The sequence below is a fragment of the Melopsittacus undulatus genome, chromosome Z (assembly GCF_012275295.1).
Source record: "Melopsittacus undulatus isolate bMelUnd1 chromosome Z, bMelUnd1.mat.Z, whole genome shotgun sequence".
In the NCBI taxonomy this organism is placed as follows: domain Eukaryota; kingdom Metazoa; phylum Chordata; class Aves; order Psittaciformes; family Psittaculidae; genus Melopsittacus; species Melopsittacus undulatus.
Genome location: NC_047557.1, coordinates 27,245,684 through 27,260,511, shown reverse-complemented (window position 1 = coordinate 27,260,511; position 14,828 = coordinate 27,245,684). Strand labels below are relative to the sequence as shown.

Below are 14,828 nucleotides of genomic sequence, written 5' to 3'. Positions count from 1 at the left end.
ATCATACCTTTTTCTCTTCCCCTGTCTCATTCCAGTCAGGGTCTTCAAGGTCAGCTCCTGCAGCTGAGTCACTGGGTTCTTTAACTTGTTGGTCCAGCTCATGGTATGGCTTGACAAACTTTGCAGGCGGCCATCACGGACCTATAGGTGGCAGGACACAAGCATACCCCCTCCCCCAGGTTATCAGTTCTACTGGCCCTTCCCATTTCTAGAGGCCCAAAGGAGCACAATACCACAATTGCTTTTAAGCCACAAGGATTTACACCCATGGCAAATGATGGCTGAACTGTTGACTTACAGCCAGGGCAAGACCTGACAATCTGCTTTGCTTGAGAAGAAGACAGGTTAAAGTGTTTCTTTTTGCTTTGCTTGAGAAGAAGACAGGTTAAAGTGTTTCTTTAAAGCAGGGGCATTCTGATGAAAAAGGAATTTGAAGTAGTTGCAGAAGTAAACTGCACAGTGTTAACTGTCAAGGAGTTTCCTATGTTACTATCCACAGTTAAAGCACCAGGCAGGTTGGAATGTGACCTAATATGACCAATAAAAACAGAACAATTAATGCAGCAGCCAATGCAGAAGCCCTACAAGCCTCTGCTCCGACATCTCAACATGCCTCAACCAACTCGGCAATACCTGAACATTTTTCCTCTGACTGCGGCTAACACAGCCCCACAATCCCCACCTGCACCCTCATATGCTAGCTGAAATAAAAGTGCAGAAGCAGCCCCATGACCATCAATCTGCCTTTGTATAGCATTGTCCAGTCAGTCTATAAAAGATACATAGGGTCCCTCTGCAAACACGCACAAAAGTAGTAGTCTCCCCGCAGCTTCAATCCAGGCACTTGCCTCCAGGCCCAAACAGCCACACAGGTGGGCAGCTGGAACACCAGAGGGTTTAGATCTGAGCTATGAAGCCAAACAGAAATCACATCATTCACATTTCTCTACTACCCCTTTTTCCTATATTGTTACTTCCCATAGTCCTTGAACACACATTACAGAATCACAGAATCCCAAGGATTGGAAGTGATCTCGAAAGATCATCTAGTCCAACCCCCCTGCAAGAGCAGGGTAACCTAGAGTACATCACACAGGAACTTGTCCAGGCAGGCCTTGAATATCTCCAATGTAGGAGACTCCACAACCCCCCTGGGCAACCTGTTCCAGTGCTCTGTCACTCTTACAGTAAAGAAGTTCTTCCTGATGTTAATGTGGAACCTCCTATGCTCCAGTTTACACCCATTGCCCCTTGTCCTGTCACTGGATATCACTGAAAAAAAAAGCCTAGCTCCATCATCCTGACATCCACCCTTTACATATTTGTAAACACTGATGAGGTCACCCCTCAGTCTCCTCTTCTCCAAGCTAAAGAGACCCAGCTCCCTCAGCCGCTCCTCATAAGGGAGGTGTTCCACTCCCTTCATCATCTTTGTGGCTCTGTGCTGGACTCTTTCAAGCAATTCCCTGTCCTTCTTGAACTGAGGGGCCCAGAACTGGATGCAATATTCCAGATGCAGCCTCACCAAGGCAGAGTAGAGGGGGACAAGAACCTCTCTTGCCCTACTAACCACAACCTTTCTAATGCACCCTAGGATGCCGTTTGCCTTCTTGGCCACAAGGGCACATTGCTGCCTCATGGTTATCCTCCTGTCCACGAGGACCCCCAGGTCCCTTTCCCCTTCACTCCTTTCCAGCAGGTCAACCCCCAACCTGTACTGGTACATGGGGTTGTTCTTCCCCACATGCAAGACTCTACACTTGCCCTTGTTGAATTTCATCGAGTTTCTCCCCACCCAACTCTCCAGCCTGTCCAGGTATCGCTGAATGGCAACACAGCCTTCTGGTGTGTCAGCCACTCCTGCCAGTTTAGTGTCATCAGTGAACTTGCTGAGGGTGCATTCGGTTCCCTCATCCAGGTCACTGATGAAAATATTAAACAGCACTGGTCCCAGCACCGACCCCTGAGGGACTCCACTGGTCACAGACCTCCAGCTAGATTCTGCCCCATTGACCACAACTCTCTGCCTTCTTCCTTTCAACCAGTTCTTGATCCACCTCACTACCTGGTCATCAAGCCCACACTTCCTTAGCTTATCTATGAGGATGCTGTGGGAGACAGTATCAAATGCCTTACTGAAATCAAGAAGAACCACATCTACCGCTCTACCATCATCCCTCCACCTAGTCACTTCCTCATAGAAGGCTGTAAGGTTGGTCAAACATGACTTTCCCCTGGTAAAACCACGTTGGCTGTTCTTAATGACCCCCTTATCCTTGATATGCCTATAGATGGAGTCAAGAGTAAGTTGTTCCATCACCTTTCCAGGACGGAGGTAAGGCTGACCGGTCTATAATTATGCGGGTCCTCCTTCTTGCCCTTCTTATAGACTGGTGTGACATTTGCCATCCTCCAATCCTCAGGCACCTCTCCCGTTTCCCACGAGTTACCAAAGATTATGGAGAGTGGCCTAGCAATGACCTCCTCCAGCTCCCTCAGCACCTGTGGGTGCATTCCATCAGGACCCATCGATTTATAGATGTCCACATTGCATAGCTGATCCCTAACCCAATCCTCATCTACCAAAGCAAACTCCTCCTTTGTCCTGACTCCTTCTGGGGCTACAGGAATCTGGGGCCCCTGGGGAGAGTCTGCAGGAGTAAAGACAGAGGCAAAGAAGGCATTCAGCACTTCTGCCTTCTTTATACCCTCTGTCTCCAGGGCACCCACCTTGTTCAGCAGTGGGCCTATATTGCCTCTTGTGTTAGTTTTATTTGCTATGTATTTGAATAAGCCCTTTCTATTGTCCTTAACCCAACTAGCAAGATTAAGTTCCAAGGAGGCCTTAGCTGTCCTAATTGCCTCCCTACATCCTCTAACAGCTGTCCTATATTCCTCCCAAGTGGCCAGCCCCTCCTTCCATTATCCATAGATTCTCTTTTTCCACTTGAGTTTGCCCAGCAGCTCCTTGTTTAACCACGCTGGTCTCCTAGCTCCCTTACTGGATTTCCTACCCATTGAGACATACTTCGGCCCCTTGGCCCACAAGAAAGCAGATGCAATTATGCTGCACATACATGTAAGTGCAAGGCCTGCACCTGGGTCAGGACTATCCCAGGCACAGCTACAGGTTGGGCAGAGAAGAGATTCAGAGCAGCCCTGCAAAGAAGGACTTGGGGGTGTTGGTTAATGAGAAAATGAACATGAGTCAGCTGCAGTGTGCGCTCGCAGCCCAGAAAGCCAACCGTGTTCTGGGCTGCATCAAAAGGAGCATGACCAGCAGGTCGAAGGAGGTGATCCTGCCCCTCTACTCTGCTCTCATGAGACCTCACTTGGAGTATTGTGTGCAGTTCTGGTGTCCTCAACATAAAAAGGACATGGAACTGTTGGAACAAGTCCAGAGGAGGGCCATGAGGATGATCAGGGGACTGGAGCACCTCCCATATGAAGACAGGCTGAGAAAGTTGGGGCTGTTCAGCCTGCAGAAGAGAAGGCTGCATGGAGACCTCATAGCAGCCTTCCAGTATCTGAAGGGGGCCTATAGGGATGCTGGGGAGGGACTATTCATTAGGGACTGTAGTGATAGGACAAGGGGTAATGGGTTGAAACTTAAACAGGGGAACTTCAGGTGGGATGCAAGGAAGAAATTCTTTACTGTTAGGGTGATGAGGCACTGGAATGGGTTGCCCAGGGAAGTTGTGAATGCTCCATCCCTGGCAGTGTTCAAGGACCAGGTTGGACAGAGCCTTGGGTGGCATGATTTAGTGTGAGGTGTCCCTGCCCATGGCAGGGGGGTTGGAAGTAGATGATGTTAAGGTCCTTTCCAACCCTAAATATTCTATGATTCTATGAAGTGATGGCATATGTGGAATTCTTTTTGAAACACAGTTTTTAAGGTGGGGCCTGTGACACCAATTCTTTTTTGCCGGACTTTCATTTGAATTAGAAAAGTGAAAATTAAGGTATTTATTTTGTATCTTCAGGTATAAATCATTTTTATTGAACCTTAATTTATATCTAAAATATGGAAGTAAAACATATCAAATACAACATTTTATGCTGACAGTTTTACCCAGTTTAACTTTTCTTATTGCCTCTTGGTAAAACAGATAGTCATAAATTTCCTTTATTAAACATACAAGAGAACTTAAAGTCTTTCCATGTGTTAACAGCATAGAAGTTAATTCAGATGTGTAACTACTGCAGTATTACTATAATTGATATAAATATTTTTACATTTTCTGTGATTTCTCTCTGCACCCCCTGTGCTTAACCCAAATGCCAAATAGAATTTTGTTTCTCTGGTAAAGCACTGTGTGCAATGAGAAATGATGTTAAATTTGCCAGTCCTTTTAACTTGAAATGACTGTCAAGGAATGCACTTAGGTGTATAGCATATGTAATCCGCAGTTTTCTTGGGATATCTTTCAGCTTTACATTCACATTGATTTGGTTAGGGGTGGCTTGTAGGTATAGAAACTGAAGGATTCCATAGTTTGAAAAACAACATAGTGAATGAGACCATAAAAAAGATGGATGGCTTTCGACACTAACAACAGCAACAAAAAAAAAAGCAAATTGTTTTAAAACTAAATTCTGAGGTGATATTTTTCTTCCCATGATTGCATCTTGACCCAAAGCATCTTTCAGTGTCTTCCTTTAACTTTGTCATTATCTCAAAAGGAAATTTTGAGTCCTCTTACATGCTGGTGGGGTTTTTTCTCCTTAACACATTGATAGTCATTGTCTTACATATATATTTCTCATTCTGAAATGTACATGCTCAAATAAATATCTTGGAACCACATCCCAAGTAACCCTAGGCATGTATATACATGCACATTTTCCTTCTAGCAGTAGAAATACTTTGGAAGAACAGATTAATCGCATGAAAAAGTAAGAATTCAAGTATTCATTTTCTTTAATTCTTTACAGACCTTAGCATAAGTGAGTAAGATAGTTGCATCCTCTTCTCCTGTATTGTCCAATAGGAAGATTTACCTAATTTTATTTTTGCTTATTCCCATTCTCCTTATTGAAGGCCTTAAGCAACAAAACTGTTGTCACCTTTGGGCCAAAATGAGGTGGAAGCTAGCTGGAACCTCAGACCAAAGCTCTTGTTTGTTGCAAGCACTCATCTGTCTGTTTCTCAGTCCATAAAATGGCAGTGATTAACAGGGTGTTGTTGGGCAAAGAATTGCCTAATGTAACAACTTAAAATTTAGTTTGTCTGATTAAGAACCATAGGGAGGTTTCTACTTTCTTTTTTTCTTTCTTTTTCTCTCCAAAAGAACCCTGAATATCAACATCTTAATTTCAAATTTGGCATAAATAACAAGATGTTAATCAATGCGTGTGAAGACAGGAAGCCCTCTCTATTGCTACTAATAGAAGTTTGCATATCTTCGTAAGCACTTAGGCTTTAAGACTTTTATCAAGGTGATAAGGACACTATGAAGTTCACCTCTTTCTTCCAGCCACTCAAGCTGGTGGCTGCCATTAGTAAGCACTACCTAATGTATCAATTGGATGCTGTGAAAAATCAAAGGTAAGAATTATATATATTATAGCATGACTTCTGCCCGAATGCAAACCATTCACTGCCCATCCTGTTCATACTGCCATTCTGGTTTTTAATATGCAATCCTAATTAAGTACCTATATAATCAAATAATTTCAAACAGCTGCTTCTTGCCTGAGCAGCTAAATAAATCTGTGCAGACTAATACCTCTTTTTTGTTACTTCATTTACTATCTTTCAGAAATTTATTCTCAAACTTTTGCACTTCTTCATTAGTATAGTAATAATTATAAGTTGTATTTGGTTTAATTAAGAACACAAGTGCCATTTATTCCACTCTACTGTACTCAGTATAGTGTTTCTGTAGTAATGCGACTTCTGAATATATTAGAAATCTCCCATGATTTTTCTCACAGGCCTGGAGTGTGACTAGCAAAAGTCAAAATGCAATCTACAGCCATTAAAGTATTCCAGTTTGTAGTTACTAATGTTCACCAATGCTTTTTAATCCTTCCATATGACTGAAGGCTAATTTGATGAAACATACTTTTAGAAGCAACACAGAAGAAAAGCAATAAAGACAGAGTATTGCCTCCAAGTGACTCATTGTGAAACAATCCTGCTGGGTTCATAATTTAAGTAATTGAAGTAATGAATGGGATGCAATCAAGCTTGGTGACTAGATCAGTAGAATTGTGCATTTAAATATATAGTGAGTCAGATAAAGCAGCCTAATGGCATACATCGTTCCAGAGATTTTGAAAATTGTCATTAAAAATTGCTGTCAATCTTTAACAGAAGTCATCACTAACTTTGAAAGAACTTTGATGAGGTATTGCACCAAGTTGAAAAAAAAAATCAGTTGATCTCTTACTGTAATAAATATGGCTAACTGTAACTCTGTGTACAAGTATTTGTGCTTATCTAAAACTCCGAGAAGACTTTAGAAACATCCATCCTACGCAGAAGGGTAATGTAGTCCATAACCTCAACAGTGTTGTCTTGCCAGACAATTTGAGCTTTTACATATACTTAAAAAGTGTGCTTAGCCTGCCGTAAGATTGTGATGGAGAATTGCCAGTACCTTTGAATAAATATCTCAAGTTAGCTGTATTTACTGCTAATTTCAACATCTCTTTCTCCTACTCAAATATATTTTCCCCCGAAACTACTATAGCTTCAACTTCTATTTATAGGAGGCCATGATATTTTTTGTGCAAAAAGGCTGCAATAAATGTCCAGTCATGAAGGTAACATGTAGGTCATGAGCACGTAAATTATTAAACTTCTGGGTAATGTCTGCATGTGTTCGCGTACAATTGCTTGGTTAGAGCATAATGCTTTTTAAAATATGTTTTAAATCCTAAAAAGTAACCTGACTACATACCAAAGTTAAACAACTCTTGAAAGGGACTTTGCTAACAATTCACTATCTTCCTTTTCCTCATCCCCATTGATAAAAAACTGGATTTTTTAATTTTCTTTTGGTGCTCATAATCTTCAGAACATACCTCAGTTGGCAGTAAAAATTCCTGTTTACCAATCAAGCTTCTTTGGGTGGTTAGTTTAACAAGGACAATAAAGAAAGAAAATGCATTTTCCAAGACATTCTCAGTCTGATATATGAAATACATATATGGTGTATAAAATGGCCCCACCTCCATTTGCTTCTTTAGGTTCTCTTTAAAAAGAAAGTGCAATGTTAAATTATCTATCTTATTTGAATCAGTTTCTTACCCAAGTTTAATTAATTAAAAGCTTTAAATATCAACTGGCTTTTTGGCAGTTCATTATAACATTAAGTAATGTCATTATCTAAATTATTTTTGGCAACTATTTGGATTCTTTATTCTTCTGTTCATCTTGAAATATTTAATGTATTTAGTTGTAGGCTCATGCATCAAGTGCTTTACTAATAAGCATCATATTTTTCCAGTTAAGTAACAAAGTGTATATAATACCACATCTCAGATGATCTACACCCTTTAAAAGAACTTAACTTTTAAATAACACCCTTTTGAAGACTGTTGAAAATAAGTTAATATTAACACTTATAAAACCAGAAGCTGGAAACATGGGAGGATGGGTAAATTGAGGAATCAGGAATATTCTTCTGAAAGGGAAACTCTGAGCTGAATAACTCCTTTCATATGTATGCAACCCAGACAATTGGCATAATTTAAAAAAAAATAGGATAATATGTGTGAAATATAATTGTTAACCTGTATGGCCAAAAAGTATCTTAAGTTCTTCAAACCCTTCCTGTGAGGTTTGTTGTTGTGGTTCTTCACCTACAATCATGTAGATGATAAAAATAGGAGAGGAATTGCTTTTTCTTAACTCTCCACTGAAAAAAAATCAGTAATCCAGAAAAATACATGGATCTTTCATGAACACTGCTGAAAATATTCTATGGTAATGCTCATTCTCTTACACAGGATTAACTGTGAAGTTATGGCTATCAAAATACTGTTCCTTTCTGTCCACCCCATTGCATCAGGAGAACAAGGGAATAATTGTACTGAGACAGTCTACCTAACCCAGTATCCTGTCCTTGGCAGCCAAAACCCAAGAAAGAGGATAAGCTTAAAGTATATAAATGATACTACTGCAAAGTATTCTCAACAGGCTTCACTAACTTGCAGACCAAGGGGCTTCCAGAATGAGTGATATTCCGTTGATTTTGTATTTAGTGATCCTTTAAGAATTCCTAGGGAAGCATAGAAAATTTGTCCAGTTTCCCCTTTGCTCTAGCTTGACTGAATTCTCAGCTTGGGCTTTCACTAGGAGGTATTTTTCATTTTTAACTCGCCTCCTCTAGTCTTACTTGTGAGTTCTCTACCTCATATTCTTTCTCAGTCATCTTTTTCCAGGCTGAAGAATTCTGGTTTACTTGGTGTCTGTTAGTTCCCACATCTTGGATTCTTTTTTGTTGCTTTTATCTCAGTCTTCTGAGGGGCTTGGTTTTTATTGTTGGGCCTTTTTTGTGCTGGTGGTTTTTGTTTGGTTTGTGGTTTTGGCTTGGTTTGGGGTGTTGGTTTTGGTTTGTTTTTGTTTTGGCAGGGGTGTGTTGGGGTTTTGGGGAGGGTTGTTTGGGGTTCTTGTTTGTCTGTTTGTTTTTTGCTTGGTTAAGATAAGGGGTACCAGCACTGTGCACAACATTCATGGTACAGATGCCCATACATACAGGTTTACACACTGGATGCAGTTCTCTCTTCCTTTCCTAATATGTCTAACAATTTGTTTTGAATATGACTGAGCATCAGTCTCTGCCCTTAAGTATTGTATATAACTGGTCCCATAACCTCAAGACCTCATGCGAGTATTGCTTTGAGTCTGACAGCTTCTGGCTCAATATTGACACAGCACATAAAATCACAGCTCCATGTACTTACACTGAATTTTAAATTAAAATGTGAGATACTGTGTGCTGGTATCTGTAAGAGATGTTGCTGGGTATTATGCAAGAAACATGACTAAAACTCTGTGGAAACACTGACTTGATGTTGCCATGGCATTGGCAAAGTGCACGGGCTGATTCATTCTTTATTCGTGCTCATTACATAATATCCAGCAGCACATAAAGCAAGGTAATCAGTAATCTAGGATTTTCTTACTAAGGCCAGTCTCCAAAAAAGCATGGGTTAACAGAGCTGCCCTTGGTAAGGATTTTGCAGCATATGCTACTTTGATGGGTAAGAGACAAAATTGCCATGAAGCATGTAGGACAGGAAAGTTTAAAAACAGTCCTTTGGTGCTGGTAGCGCTCATTTTATGACAGCATGTGGAGTTAAAGAGAAAGTTCACTCCTTAGTAGGTAATTCTGTTGTGGAGAATTCCAGTGTGCCTTAAGAACACAGCTACTGATCCTGATCATCATCCCTGTCAAAGTGGATTTCTATGTAACTGTACCTATGCTGCAGGATGCCTTGTTCTGCTCTATGCCTTCCTAGTGTCTTAAGAGAACAAAGACCAAAGGACATTGGTACTAAGGCAGGCAAGATTTTTCAAATCAGAAATTATAGGGTTTCAACGAGTGGGAAGGGAAGACCTTGAACACCCAGAACAGAGTATCAGCTTCTTACTTTTTGTATCTTGGATAAAGCTTTGTGCTGACAAAGCCACAATAAAGTGCTTAAGACATCCTCTTCATATCACTGCTGAAACCTGGCCCTCTGGTTTTAGTCCACAGTGAAAACCTAACTGCCATCTCGGGCAACAAATCATCCCACCAAGGTAGAACAGGATCTCTGGGGGGGGGGGGGGGGGGGGGGGGGGGCAGAAAGAGCCCAGTGGTGCCAGCTCTGCCATGAGCAGTATATTGAGGTATTGCCACTGAAAAGCAGCACGGCAGGTACAGACTGGCCACAGATGGCACTTGAGCAGCTCTGTGCTCTGGTCCAGCCATCAGCATCATCCCAATGGCTAATATATCAAGCAAATGAGGGTCTGGAAACTGAACTTCAACTGAAGAGGAATGCTTGAAGCAAAGAGTTTCTTCAGGCCCCCTGGCTTTAGGTTAAGAGTATCGTTTTTAGGAGCATGCCACAGGGACTGTAAAGCCCTGTGAGAGGAGGCAGCGGGGAGGATATGATGCAGTTTACCCACAAGGTTCCCAGTAGGAGTAGTCTGGAGGACTACCTGCTCTGAACGACCCTGGCTGGAACGGCGCTTGGCCGCTTCCAACAGCACGAACCTCTCCCTCGTGCTCTGCTGCATCCTGCGTCACTGAACACGAATTTACCACCGCTCCTTGGCCCTGCCCGCTGTAACGACGGTCTCGCTCCTGCAGGGCGCAGTGTCCTCCCTCAGCCCACAACACCCCACCCTTCTCCACGGACTGGCACTACCAGACCCCACCCACCGTCGGCCGCGCCACCACAGCGGCAGCAGCGCGCCGCCTGACTGCGCATGCGCTTGTCTGTTTGGGACCACACACACGCGCACGCACACGCCATACGCCTGCGCAGGCGACTGGGGGCCGGCGGCTGCTGTGCGCACGCGCGGGCCGGGGGTGGCGGGCCCGTGTAGAAGGCGGTGGCTGCTCCGTCACGGGAAGGGCGGTGCGCCGCGGAGGCGCCCCTTTCCTCCGTCGCGTCTCCGCGCCTGAGGCGGCCGCGGCTGGGCCGGGCTCACCGGCTGCGGGCTGATGATGGCGTACTTCGTGGAGAGCTTCTGGGTAGGGAAGCGCTGCGGGCTGTTCCGCCGCTCTGTGGGTGGAACGGGCAGGGCACGGCTCGGTTTGGTGCAGTTGGGGTCTCCGCCTGCGGGAGCAGCCTCGGCTCTTACGCCACCCCCGGGCCTGGGCCGGGGCCTTGCTGCGGGGGGCGCGGCGGGGAGCGGTGGCCGCCACGGCTCGCTTCGCCGGGTTGACCCGTTGGTGAAATGGGGTACCTGTCTGTGCTGCCGCTGACCTCGGCTGGGCAGCTCGCACGGGGGGACCGCCGCCCCCTGGCTCTGGACGGGCCCACCTCCGGTGCTCGGGGTGCGCGGGGGACGGCCGGCGGGGGCCGCGGGGAGCTGGGCAGGGGATGCTCGGGGTCTTGCCCTCACAGCAGCGCGGTGCGCGGATGTGGCTTGGACTGCGGTCCGGTCTCTCCCCGTTAAGCCTCTCGAACAATGCGGTTGTCTAGGGGAACAGCATCGACTCTAGCAACTTAACAGTGGTATCACGCAAACGCCAAGCTGCTGCTCGGAGCTCTGTGCTTTTATACCGGTGGACTTATCTGTGTCTGCGTGTCAGAAGGTACAGCCTGAATTGGAGCCAGCTACGGAAACAACAGGCGTTACAGTCTGCTTTAGAAACACAGTCTATCAATCATTTCTGCACAGATGTTTTTCCAGTCGGTAAAGATATATGGAGACAATAGAAAATATGGATTTGGAATAGTGTTAGCATTGACAGGGAATGACAACTGGTTTTCGTTGTGAGTGTATCTTGTCTGACACCTTAGGGTTCTTGTAATCATCGCGCTGTTTACAATGTTGCCATTTCTTTGCGTGTTTAAGCTTCAGCGTGTATCTCTACCAATAGGTGAAACACCAACATGGGTATTTGTTGAGCCTGAAACAAAATGGAAGCAACAGTTTCCCTTAATGCTTCAGGAAAACTAATTTCGTGAATACAATGTACTATTCTTGGCTATAAAGCATAGCTCAAGCTGGGTTTCATGTTTTGTTTGCAGCTTTGTGTTTAATTTTGACTTTCTGAGTTTTGCTTTCAACAGAATATTAAAAGCTAATGAAACAAGATATTAGATTTGCTCTCTTGGCATAGAGATCCATTTAATTTGAAGCCCCAGGGTGGGAGATCATTATTAAATTAATATATGGAAATGTTATATATTTAATAAAAATAAAATTGAAATTAACACATTTTCATTAGAAAAGTTACTATCTCATCCTAAAGATTAAAGGAGAATTGAAGGGTTTTATTCAGTTACTACAACTGAAAGACTTTTGTGTTTATTTTATGTGTTGTGGTATGTTCATTTAACCATCTGTCTGATCAGTTGTATTTTATTTTGTTAGTCAAGAGTTTTTTTAAGTCAGTGAGTTTTGTTAAGTCAGTGAAGGCAGTGGGCCATTGCCATACATTGTTTCTCTGTCGCTGTCTTCATTAATGCTGCCAGCAAATACGGGTTAGTAGACATACACATAGTTTTGCATTTTCTCTTTCTGCTCTTTTTAGTCTTTGCCTTACATCTGTGTTGTCCTAGTCTGGGACAGTGCTAGGAAAGGAGACTTGCTTCTGTTGATGCAGGTTTTTCTCCTGCCTCCAAAAATGACACAAAGTAGGACAAGAAGTGTATTTTGTGTTTATGTTGTAGTGACTACAAAGACATTAAAGGCGGTCCTAAACTTGCGAAACTTGACTTGTAATACCATGGACAGGGTTTTATTTTGTGTAGAAGCAAAATAAAAAGGAATAGGGACTGCTCCATCTTTGCCATGCGGGTTAATAGCTTTCAGGAGTAACTGAAATTTCTAAATATTTCTAAATATGATGGATTTTTGAGGTCAAAGTATTAAGTTTCTATATATATCCTCAGAACCAAGCATAAATTTCATCTTCATTCATTTGGGATTATTAGGCTTCTCCATTTCTACCAACTTTCCAGAGCAGGAATTGTTACTGCAATGCTTTGGAAGACTTGGGATACAGTATACTTTGAAATGTGGAGAGAAAGTTAATACGGAAATCAGAAGATTGCTGTTAAAATATGTTGAATGCATAATGACTAAAAAATAATGAAATCTGTAAGGAGAAAGAAAGGCAGTATTGTGTGGAACTTCAGAATAATTATCTTCTATTTCTTGATTTTTGCTTTGCCCTTCTACATAACACCAGTCAAAATATGTTTGTCACCTGTGGGATGGGATGCTTATACTTTCTATGATCTGAAAATTATTCCAAAGCATAACTAATAGTGAATAATTTGAGGTACATGGTTCCACCAATTTGCCTCTGAAATTGTGCATTGGAAATGGAAGTCTGCATCTAGAGCTCTAGGGTGTTCTCTTGATTTGATTATTTGCTGTAATTGATAAGACATCCAAACCTTGAAAGACTTAACTGATTTCTGTAGAAGAGGGGAGTGACATGTGAATGTGTATCAATTTCTTGCACACTATTTGGGCTGCTGCCTTTTAAGAACTTCACAAAAGTGCTTGTGTAAATAAAACAAGCTTTGGCTTCTTTGTTGTAATAGTTTTCAAGCTTATGAGACCTTCATCTTTTACTGTTTTTAGAAGTTTATTAATAGTTGCAATTTGTTGTCATTGTTGTTAGATGTAAGATATCTGGATGCTTTATTTACCTGGCATTTGTTGACTGCTTGTAGGAGGTCAGAAACAAGACTGTTCTCAGGATTTGTAAAGTTGAAGTACAGAGACCTATACTGTTGCTTGATTTTTTTTTTCTGTTGCTTTAAAGAGGCAGGAGCCTGCTAACAGAGCACAGCAATCCAGAGCAGTAGTTTTCAAAGTTGGTAGGATACAATTACTTTTTTGTGATATCAAAAATTGTGAACTAGTAGCACAGCCTATAAATGGCTTTGATTCTTGTGGCTGAGTTTTAGGCATTCAAGTCAGGTGGCCAAACATTCCCAACTCCTACTTAGGATGTTGTCATAAAACATTGGGTGCTTACTGCTATGTATGTGCTACATTAAAACAGTGATATAGTTTAAATGGAACACTTCCATAGATTATTTCCATTATACATATCCATGTTTTGTCACTTTGGGTACACTCATACTGGTACAGTAGACTAAAAAAAGTTTCGCTGTCATTGATTTACTGTTTTCTCGACTGATGAGGAAGTGTTGCATAAGCTTTGATGCTGTATTTAAACTGACTGGTGCAGGTGATACATTTGTTAATTGTAAGTCTGTTAAAACTATATCAAGTGAACAAAAATAGCCCCTTCTAAGGCAGTCAGTATTAACTTTCTGAGTGTTTTAAATTAATTTGATTTAACTATTGGAAATTTTATGTATAGCTGGAACTGGTCTCTGTGTAATCCTGTACTTGGTAACTCTGGTAGTCCTGGCGTATAAAAATACGTGTTTAGATTCACTTGGCGAATTCCTCTTATTTTATCTTTTTAATTGCTTATGTTACAGCTTTTGAAAATGATTGTGAGGAGGATTCCTTTCTTTTCATGAGCTTTTGTAACATGTAAAGGCTGGTGATATCCAGGGTTAATAATCTTAGTTTTGTGAACAGGCTTGCTCTCATAAGTATAAGACATATTGTGTTATGCACTTACATGATATAAGTGGCACTGAGACTTGTCAAGCATCCATCTGGAGTTCCATTTGTATGTTTATGAAGTACTGTTTTTCTGCTTGGCATAGAGGTGGATGTTCATTTTCTGGGAGTTGTTGTGCAATATTTATTTAGTCTCCTCCCACTGCCTGTGTGCATCTAGCATGAGTTGGCAACTCTCCATCTTTATGTTCAAAAAATACTTTTAATTATCTAGGTATAGAGGAAAATATCTGTTCTTCATATAGGTAGAGCTTTCCTGGAGCTGATATTTAATTTATTGAAGCTGGAAGAAGGAAATTGAAATTGCTGCATTCTTTTGTGTTCAAACATCTCAAAACTTCCAGTACTGAAGAAGATACTGTGTCTGTGTAAACATTAGGTGACTGCTTTTCCCATGTTTCAATACTCTAAATTTTCAGTAGCTCTTTCAGACACACAGAAATTAAAATTTACTGATACCTAGCTTTCAAAAATATAACAATATAATATTAATCACAGAAGTACTTTCGTGTGTATGGGGCTCATAAAATTA

At 42.0% G+C, this 14,828-nt stretch overlaps 1 protein-coding gene across 2 annotated transcripts in view; it reads left to right on the top strand.

The window, feature by feature from the left end:
- Positions 1-10,603: 10,603 nt before the first annotated feature.
- FCHO2 (FCH and mu domain containing endocytic adaptor 2) overlaps positions 10,604-14,828 on the top strand; it is an 85,805-nt gene continuing 81,580 nt past the window's right edge. For both annotated transcript variants that reach the window (XM_005155025.4, XM_031054255.2), the window contains exon 1: positions 10,604-10,700. In XM_005155025.4, the coding sequence (XP_005155082.2) occupies positions 10,671-10,700 (30 nt within the window). In that variant the 5' untranslated portion in view covers positions 10,604-10,670. The remainder of the gene's footprint in view (positions 10,701-14,828) is intronic.